The 10,598-nt window shown below is 38.0% G+C and overlaps 1 protein-coding gene across 1 annotated transcript; it reads right to left on the bottom strand.

Annotated features, from left to right (window-relative positions):
• Positions 1–708: 708 nt before the first annotated feature.
• LOC111885620 (transcription initiation factor IIB-2) lies at positions 709–2,467 on the bottom strand. Its single transcript, XM_023881862.3, has 7 exons — positions 2,015–2,467; positions 1,921–1,945; positions 1,710–1,839; positions 1,488–1,618; positions 1,324–1,412; positions 1,159–1,235; positions 709–1,075 (listed from the first exon to the last, which is right to left on the bottom strand). Exons 1-7 carry the CDS (start codon positions 2,362–2,364, stop codon positions 942–944), a joined length of 936 nt encoding a protein of 311 aa, XP_023737630.1. The 5' UTR covers positions 2,365–2,467; the 3' UTR covers positions 709–941.
• Between the last annotated feature and the right edge of the window lie 8,131 nt (positions 2,468–10,598).

Here is a 10,598-nt window from a genome sequence, read left to right as displayed (position 1 = left end):
TTATCCAAAATAACATGTATAATCATTTTGATATTTACATGAAATGAAGAAAGGCCGCCCACGACTCTAGCCTCCAATAATTTGTGTACAACATTGATGCATATAATAAAAATGGGTCCTACAAATTGCACAATAAGAAAGTTTATTTTTGGCAGAAACCATTTAATTTTTGAACATTTAGATATGTGAAATCAAGATGGAATCTTGTTCTTATTTATTATTATTATTATTATTATTATTATTATTAGTATTATGTTTATTGTTTTCATATAATTGACTGTATTCGCCTTTTTCTATTTTTATATTATCTTTGATCCTTCTTTTAGTTATATTATTTTATTTCTATAATTATTTAATTGATACATCTTTTTTATAATAACAAATAGATTCATCAATCATCACCACGCTATTGGCATCCAAGGAATGCAGCATAACCTTATGAATAGATTTTAAAATTATAGATGTGATGTCATTATTATATTTTTATCTTATGAATATATTTAATCCATGTCTGTCTTATATTTCTTATAAAAAAATGTAATTATTTTCTAAAAGTTTCCTTTCTCGTACAATATAAATAACTTTAAGTTTAGATGACAGAAAAGCATATCGTGCTGGATACAGATCATACTGTGTTAATTCTTTTATCAAATGAAAGGTATGTATTGAGCATTACATATAAAAAGCTCAGAAAAAAAATGCATTAAGTTTGATCGAAAATGTGGAACAATATATTATCATTTTCATGCAATGAATCCACTTGCAATTTGTTTTCATTATGGATTAGAAGAAAATGGAAGAAAGAAAAATCACAGACATGGAAACTGAAAAAAAAAAAAATGCACATTTGATTTGATTGATGATTTTTTAGACTTAAATTATTGCCACCACAATCCTTCTTTTTTCCATATCCTGAAAAGGGCAGATTGGTAAATAAATATTCAAGGGCTGTTGAGGTTCTTAAGATCTTCTTCCTGGGCATACCAAGTAGGTATTATTTTGGACAGATGAGGATACAGATCCTTGAATGAGTTCCTTATTGTCCCTTCTGCAACTCCTGTTGCTAGTGATACATCTGCATTCAATAGAGCCAGGGTTCTTGAAGAAGATGAGGGTATAATGGTCATTGATAAAGATGGCTGAAGGAAGAAAATTCACCTTTCAGGGGTTTCTTATCGTCAGAAAGTTGAGTCACAATGTAAATAACAGCAGCAGCAATAGAAATCGGACTTCTCCTGAAAACACAAACGAATGCATATATGAATATGAATATATATTAAAGATCATATGTCAGATTTACATAAAGAGACATGAATTACTTACCTTATATCAAACTGTTCAGACTTCTGTACAGATTCTTGGGCAGCTTTAACAGTTTGATTTGTCATACCAAGATTCGAACAAAATCGTCTCTATGATTTTTCACAATTGATTAATAATCAATTAATCAAACACTCAAAATACATGTAAAAGACAATCAAACTAACCATAAAATCGCCAGCATGTATAGTCCCCATTTCCACTGATTGACCCATTTCAAGCTTCAGTTGCTTCACAATGTACTCTTTTGCACGCCCAACTTCCTTCTTTGTGGCTCCATTGGCAACCAAACAGATTTCTATTTGAACATCAACAGAGATTTATAAAAATTCAGTTTATAATCATATACAGAATAAAGCCACATTTACTAAATCAAGATTTGTATGTACCTTTTACAGTTCGTGGTTTATCTTCTTGACGACAGGCAATGTACAGACAAGCTGCTAAAATGGCGTCCTGGTTTCGTCCTCTACTTGACTTCTGATCTTCTACCTTTTTGTATATCTCATTAGCTCGATCCTAAAAATTGAACACAAATCAAATGATAACATGAAATGTAAACATGGCTTTAAAGGAGATAAAATTTAGGGCGTAGCGTACCTTTATTGTAGCAACAAGGCCTAACCTGAATGATAAATTAAACGCATCAAAACCCTAAATCAACATAACAGAAACAATCAAGGCTAATTCTCACCTATCAGACATCGTTGCAATTGTTTTAAACGCCAAGATAAGCGACCGGTCGGGATTGGAGCCTCGATTCTGCCACCTGCCTAACGAGGAGGATAAGAAATCGCTAGTTACGCCGTTAGGTTTTGAAATCACCGTCGACAAGCCGCCATCGTTGAGGAGTATATTGGTCGGGCCACCGACACGGACAGGATCGTTATCTCCGGCCTCGTTGGCAAAGGTACGCCACTCGGATGTCTCGTCGATGGAGTGGGACTCGAGAACGAGTCCGCACTCGGAGCAGACCGTATCTCCGGCAGAGTGGTCGAACACCACCTCCGTGCTCTTCTTGCAATCGGAGCAGTAGGCATCCATATCCTTCCAACTCAAAACTGTTTTCGTCCGATTTCTAGCTCACAGATCCCTGGCTATCTATGTGTAAGAATCTAAGCTCTGTACTTCAACGTGAGAATAATAGTGTGAAAAACTAACTATATACGTATTCCGTTGACTCCCATCTAAGACAGAGCATTTGGACTAGGAAAAGTTTCTGGGCCGGTTCAAAAATGGGTGAATGTGGACCGTATTTGTGGAGGGTTCTAATTTTCATATGGGTATGAGTTTTTTTTAGTTCTTGTACTGTTATAAATTTGACAAAACTTAAAATTGGTTCTTTTCGTATTTAAAAATCGTTTAAGAAGTTTTCAACTTGCATGGATGGTCCAAAATCAAGAATTTTTTTTGGTTTTGGTCCTGAAAAAATTGAAAAGACTATTTTGCCCTTAATATTACTTTTTACATTTTTTTATTTGTTTTAGTATTTAAATAATTATAAAAGTTAGAAAATAAAATAAACCCCACAACCCCCCTCTCTCTCAATCGACAATCCTTAAATGACGCCACCATTGATGGTGACCCTCACCCCCAATTTGTCGTCCATAATGGAGATGGATCTCTGGTTGATACTGTGGATATGGATCGAAGGTGGTGAAGGAAGGCATGAAGGCTAACGATCATCACTGATCCACATGAAGCATTCCTAATCCTAGCTTCTTCTCCATTTACACAATCACCAACCAATCTCTGAACCACCCTAATTGCTACGGTAGCACTAACGGGTGACCTCCCGACAAGTCCAAGAAACACAACCATTAATGTCTTTGTCCCAAAATTACCTACTATCTGTAAGTATGACTCCATTGCTGATACCCAAACACCCTCTAGAATCCCTTTATTCACCACCATGCCCTTTAGCTCCTTCTCTGCTTCCTTCTCTGTATCTTCCTAACCCTAACCAAGCCTCTATCGCTAAGGTGGTGAAGGAAGGCATGGAGGCTAATGATCAGATCCACACGAAGCATTTCTAAGCTCTGCCACCGTTAAAATCTTACCTGGGCCTTCTTTACGTTAAAATCTTACTCTGACATCGATTGAAGCTCCGGTAAACTCTAGATCATTGGTCATTTGTTTATTTGATCTATACCCCTTCTCCTTTCTCTGCCCTTTCATTTATGTTTCAATTTCATTTTCCCCACCTAGGATTAATTTGTTTAGAAATTGATGATTCCTCCCTGGAATCACCTATTACTATGTTATCTTGAGTTGAAAACATTGATATTCTGTTGATGTTTTTGTAAGGAATGGAGCAGGTCTTGATTGGTGATGCTGAGAATTGGTAAAGTCCCATGAATTTAATGATCTGTTAATTAGAGATTACGCCTTGTTGGTGAATTTAAAGGGGTGTTATAGGAAGAATTGTTGGTAAACCCAAATTTGTTTTTGAAATTGACAGGAGGTGATAATTGGTGGTGGTTGTAGTGTTGCCGGAAAAATGAAGGTGCGATGGATGGAGATAGGGTTGGGACCAAATCCGACTGAGAGAGAGAGAGTGTGTGTGTGTGTGTGTATGTGTGTGTGTCAGATTTTTTTATTTTCAATTAAAGTATAAAAATAAATATGAAAAAGAAAATACAAAAAAGGAATTAGAAGGGCAAAACGGTCATTACAAGAGCTTTATGGACCAAATTCACGGGAAATTCATGATTTTAGGACTAAAACCAAAGAAAATTCTTGATTTTGGACCATCTATGCAAGTTGAAAACTTTTTGGACCCTATCCAAAGATTTTTGAATACCACAAGGACCAATTTTGCAGTTTTATCTATAAATTTAGTTGTATATAGTACAGGTCATGTCCTACTAAAAGTCAGTTGTACATGTTTTAAATTTTTCACATAATACAAAAATAAATGAAAAACTGAAATTTTCAGCTCTTATATCACAACTTGAAGGACTCTTAACAGGGGTGGACCAAAGGCTTAGAAAGGGGGTGGGGTGGTGTCACCAACGATATGCAAATTTATATACTAATTATATATAAGATTAAATTTTGAGTTCGAGTTATGAACAGTAAAGTTCTGTTGTTCTGACTTTAGCCACACTAATTTAATAAGGTTGTCAATTTTAGTCATTTCCTCTCAAAGTTTGGCAAGTGGGCAGAAGTCGCCGTTTCCTCTTCCAATAGAGGATTGCCGCTTCATCTCTATCGCGTTCTTTAATCCACCACTTGGAACTCATAAGCATTCTCCATCTTTTTTTTCCGATTCAGACCAACATCGACGATGACAATTCCTCCCGGATCATGATGAAATCGGTCTCCCCAATGACAATTATATCTATGATTTACATCCAACCAAATACCGACCTTATTAATAACAACATCACGGATTCGACAAAGCAGTTGAAGTAAAGATCTCAAACCTTAAGAACTCCCCAAACACCTGACATTTTTTCACCACCATCGTCATTGAACATCACTTACACCACCACCACACCATCCTCACTGATGAACACAACTGGAGTAGTCAAAACTGCCAGCATATCATTTATCGTTCATCGTCATTTCTACCTTCTGTTCTTACCGAGACGATATATTAAAACCAAAAGGTCTGATTTTCTTGCGAAGTCCTCATTTTCTTCTTCAATCTCTCACATACCGGTACAAATACAAGTTTCTTTCATCCTCCCAATTGCGTTCTTTCTTTACTCTGATATATCTTCACATGATCGATGACTTTGGACTTTGTATTTTCTTCCAACCATGTGAATTTTTATAAAGTTCTCATCTTTATATACGTATTTGCTTCCAATTTTCATTAGTTCATGGGTTTTTTCTAGGGTTCTTTATCAAAGACTGTCTAATCAAAAATGTGTTATATACTCCCGAACCAGTGAATTGGAGGGTCAACAAAACAACCAAATTAGAGGTTTATGTCCTTATGTTTCTTTTTCTTTTTCATCTATAATTCCTTACTCCTCTTCTTCATGTGAATATAGTGATTCTACAAATCTATGTTGATTTTACATGTTTTTTTATAATATTCATTAAAATTGGGAAGCCCATAAATTTATTTGTGTACAGGAGGTGGAATAATGGTGTTGAATGCAGGTGGATAGCTACTTGATTTGTTAAAGCCTTTTTAGGATACCTACATATTAATATGTGTCTGTATGCAATAAGTAGAATGGTAATGGTGATGTTTACTTTCATTGGTTTTGAAATGTAATATTGTTAACATATGGTCCATTAGCATGGTCCGGACATTAAGACTTTGCATGCCAGCCGAGCCTGACACTCTCCTAGCACTCACCTGCCAGCCTTGTCTAGCGCCCACTCTTGTCGCTCTCCTGATGACCCCAGGAGGCCTAACCTAGCTCATTCCTAAATGGGACTGAGTTGGGCTGGCTGATGTGTGTAAACCAACTAGTTTTAATCCTACTAACTTAAACACAAAGACGAACACACGAAAGGTAGTGTACCTATCGATTAGCAGTTTAGTTCAGGTAAGTAGGGTATCGAACACAGGGAACGGTAAACAATTAAAAGAAATGCTAATATTATTTAAATAAAACAAGTAATAGAAAGGGGATTTCTCTAGTTTTGCAAGACTAGAAACTTACCAACTAATACTTAGACTACTTAACTAAAAACTACATAAGCAAAGATTCAACTAAATTCAATAACGAAGGGAACTTCTGTTTAGTTCAACTCAATTGATCCTATGGTTGATATTATGGTAACAGTGCAATGGATTAATTCTTCTATTGGCTACCGATTCAAGTGATTAGATTCATGTTCGTTGCACTAATCCTTAAAGAACAAACTAACTCAAACAGTGGCCAGTTGTCTAATTTAATTCAATTCACTAGGTTATTTATTCGGGTTAATCTAGACTTGTAATGGTTAACTAATTTGGTCCTTTATTTAACCTCTTGTTGATGGTCATCACACAAGCTCACACATGAAATTACCTATTTTTCTTATTAATTCTAGTTTCATGTTCATTAATCCTAGACATATGATAAAGTGGTCACATAAACATATGAGGTTGACAATTAAGAGATGTTCATGCAGCTTAATTATCTTCCTATTAACAGAAAAATAGTTATCATTCACACATAAGGTTCTTTAACAAGCTAGAATCAACAAAATCACCAATATTAAATTAATCCTACCATAAATCAAACCATAGTATCAATATTGTTTCCCCAAACAGAAGTTTAAAGGTTTTAGCTCATGTCTACAGCAAATAACAAACTAAAAACATAATCTAATGATTGAAACATGGTTTATGCAAAAGATTAAGATAAAGTAGTGTGTTATTGCCTTTGATCTTCTTCCAATTTGATATCTAGGTTGAAATCTCGAAAACCACAACTTCTAAGAACCCTTCTGGCCTGCAAAAATCGTCCTAAACTTCCCCCATTCGTTAGGGTTTGAATGAGAAGCATTTCTATATATATATATATATATATATATATATATATATATATATTATGAAAACAGGGGCTACTCGGCGAGTCCAGTGACCTACTCGCCGAGTTCATCACTTAAACTCCCGTGTACGACAAGGCAAAGTCAAGAATCGCGAAACTTCTGACCAACTCGGCGAGTTTATGGCCTACTCGCCGAGTCCGTTTGGAATCAGCATTTTCTCAAAACACGAAAGTCGTCCGAAATTGCGTATAGTTTTCAGAACATTTTGAATCTCGTCAACTGGAGTTACGGTTCATGAGATATGGCCAAAAAATTGACAAGGGGTCAAGCTGTCCAGCAACATCCTTCTTTCTTCAAAATTCAAGATCCAAGCCTCCAATCTCTAGTTCCGCGTCCTTTTCCTTCCGAGCATGTCATTATTGCTGAAAAATGAAATTCTAAACTAATTAAGCACCTTTTGTTAATTAAATGAAACAAAAACAACATAAAGTATTAAGATAATGCATGAATTTTATAACTAAATATGCTCATATCAAAATACCCCACACTTGACTTTTGCTTGCCCCCAAGCAAAACTGTATTTTAGCACACTAATATCATATAAAACAATCCCAATTGAACCCAGCCATTATGCCAACACCACAACGCATGAATTTGTGTCTAAATTTTTTCCTAAGGACCCCCCTTAATCCTAAATACTCACAATCCTTATAAACACTCGCCCACTTCTTTTGAACAATGCTCATTTTATGCATCCCTCTGAATCCATCCACAGAAAACCTCTTAACCTCAAGGTATTTTTGGTTGAGCAACCCAAGCATACATAATCTAGACAATTACAATTTATGATACCACATTGGAGCTCTTTGGAATTCTTCACTTCTTTGACATTTGATCTTTAATTTCTTTGAATTCACCACCTTGTTGTTTGATTTTTGGTATCTTCAACTTTTTGAATTTCTTCAAAATTTTGATCTTTTAACTTCATACTTTAACTTTGATGCTCCAAAAATTCTTCAAACTTTTCTTGTAATTCGCTCTCTCTTTTTTTTAACATGTGACTCACTTTTTTACTCAAAACCCTACATGCTTAAGCAGGGGCGCTCAACTTCAACCTTTATTAGTTAATGATAATAATTTTCCTGGATACATTTCTGGTACACGATGCTAAACATATTGCGTCCCTCAAACTAAGCGAGGTTGTGTTTTTGTCCCATGATTTCACTAGAATAAACGGGGCCACAAATGCATTATAACGTATATAGGCTCAACTAAACATTTGGGTCCTCATGAAATCAACAAATATAATACTAACATGGTTTCTAATTGTTTTTACCAAAATATCTAAATTAGCCCTAGCAATTTTATGCAAATTTTTAAAATTAATCTAAATTTTAACTAAATGTAACCAACCCCCTACCCCACACTTAATTTATGCAATGTCCCCATTGCATATTATGCATGAATAAGAAAACATAAAAATAAAGAGGGAATTGGAACAAACTCCCCTGAGATAGTAGTTGCGAGGGTGATCTTTCTTCTTTTGAGCTCCATCTTCAGATGACTTTGGCATGGGAACAGCTCATCCATGCCTTAGGTGTCAAAATCTCGTGTGGTACAACTCCAATTATAAGGGACAAACTCTTGGAAATGCTCGGAAAACGATCTTCAAAGAATAGAACCAATGCCCATATCAAATGTCATCAAATCTTCAGCTCAAAAGTAAGAAGAATGAGCGACTCGTCGAGTAAGTATGTAGACTCGCCGAGTTGAAGCGTAAATGGCAGAAGAATCGTGAATTTTCACATGGACTCGGCGAGTCCATAAGATGCACTCGACGAGTAGACCGTTGTGTGACAAAAAATTTATTCTGCCCAAGTCCGTTTCTGATGTATGGTGTAGCACCTGGTTCCTGGTATGTAAGATTATCTGAGTATTCTGTATTATTGGCTTGGGACTCGGCGAGTTGGAGGCCCGACTCGCCGAGTAGAGACAAGACTTGGTACGCGGTTAAGTTGGCGACTCGGCGAGTCCATATTATGGACTCGTCGAGTCCGCGCTGTCCGATGAAACCCTAATTTCCACGGGTTTGCACCCTATTTAAACGACCATTTGCGCCCCAACTCCGCCCCCTTCACCCTCAGAAGCCCTCCATACGTCCTAGCCCTTGTTCTTGTGAGTTTGAGGCTTATTAGTGTGTTTCCTTGAAGATTTTGAGAAGGAAGAGGAGTAAATCAAGAGGAAGGGAAGGAAGCCAAGCATCTCTGTGTTCTTTCAGTAATTTCTTTGAGGTATAACTCGTTTTCCCTCTGTTTCTATGCTTATTACTCCATTAAAGTCCCTCTTGACCCATGTCCCAAGCTTGGTTGTGCATTGTTGGTTGATTCAAGTTGTTAGCCTTTAGATCTAGACCCCATTCAGTCCCTGGAGCTTGGATCTACTGCCTTTATGGAGTCATATTGCACACAAGCCCTAGATCTACCCCTTTTGGTGCACTTTAAGCCTTAGAACCTTTATTGGTGATGATCTACACGTAAAGTTGGAAACTTTACGTGTAAACCAGGCCCTAGGAGCCCAGATCTATGATTGGCATGGACTGGATTCGAGCAAAATCGCGTATATGGCTTTTGCATGAAGCAGACTCGGCGAGTCTGGTCGCGAGTCTCCGAGTTTGTCCCCTTTTCATTGTGTCGAGTTGAAGTAGTGAGTCCTGGGTGGACTCGGTGAGTTGGTAGCCGAACTCACCCATGAAGGAACTCGACGAGTCAACGCCCTGACTCGGCGAGTTCAAGGCAATCTTCTTAGATCAAGATCAGACTCGGCGAGTTGTTCATACAACTCGGCGAGTCACAACATAAATTGTTCATCGGATGAAGATGAACTCGGCGAGTTGTTCATACAACTCGGAGAGTAGGATGAAGGACTTGGATATCAGTTTAGAAGGAGAACTCGTCGAGTCAACGCCCAACTCGACGAGTAGAGACGGGGTGCAGGACAGTTGATTGGATAAGGACTCGGCGAGTTGGGGAGCCAACTCGGCGAGTCGGGTCAACTGAAAGACGACTCTGGCTTTGACTTTTAACTTGATCAAGGGTAAAATGGTCAATTTACCCGAGGGTCAGTTAGCGGTGTTTGATTGAGTGTTTTGTGGGAATTATAGCCGGAGGATTTCCGGAGCAGCAGCAGCAGCAGACAGTCAATTCCCACACAAACCAGCAGCTATTTCGAGGTGAGTTTCCTTTCCAGTAGGAACGAGTCTAAGGCACCAAGTCCGACCCGTGTAGACGAGATGTTAGTACTAGAGTGTGGGCCGAGCCCGTATCTCTTGGTTTAGTCAAGTATGATATATGTGTCGGTATGATAGAGTTGTCTATACTTGTTGTCTGTGTGATACTTGTATATTATGAGTTAGCGGATGAGTGTGGGCAAGGCCCGTATCTCTCCGAGAGTGGAGTGTGGGCTAGGCCCGTATCTCCCATATAGTAGAGTGTGGGCGAGGCCCGTATCTCCCGGCTAGCGAAGTGTGGGCAGAGCCCGTATCTTCACAAGTGTGGGCGAGGCCCGTATCTCCCGGTTAGCGAAGTGTGGGTAGGGCCCGTATCTTCCCGAGTGTGGGCGAGGCCCATAACTCCTAGCTGAATGTTGTTTGTTATATGCTTGCATGGTATGAGGTATTATGGGGGAACTCACTAAGCTTTGTGCTTACAGTTTACAGTTTTGGTTTCAGGTACCTCTTCATCGAAGGGGAAGGAGCTGGCGCGGTAGCGGCACATCATGCACACACACTGGTTTCCGCATTTACGAGATTTATCTGGGATTTATACTCTGATATT

This window comes from Lactuca sativa, chromosome 8 (genome assembly GCF_002870075.4).
Source record: "Lactuca sativa cultivar Salinas chromosome 8, Lsat_Salinas_v11, whole genome shotgun sequence".
Classification (NCBI taxonomy): Eukaryota; Viridiplantae; Streptophyta; class Magnoliopsida; order Asterales; family Asteraceae; genus Lactuca; species Lactuca sativa.
Note: the sequence above shows the minus strand (reverse complement) of the source record. Positions and strands in the feature narration are given on the sequence as shown.

What these genes read in the sequence shown, in the direction of transcription:
- LOC111885620 (XM_023881862.3), bottom strand. Translation starts at nt 2,364, where the DNA reads ATGGATGCCTACTGCTCCGATTGCAAGAAGAGCACGGAGGTGGTGTTC. An exon ending in TACATGCTGGCGATTTTATG is followed by an intron (nt 1,413 to 1,487) that starts GTTAGTTTGATT and finishes GAAAAATCATAG; the next exon opens with AGACGATTTTGTTCGAATCT. An exon ending in CGATAAGAAACCCCTGAAAG is followed by an intron (nt 1,076 to 1,158) that starts GTGAATTTTCTT and finishes TATTGAATGCAG; the next exon opens with ATGTATCACTAGCAACAGGA.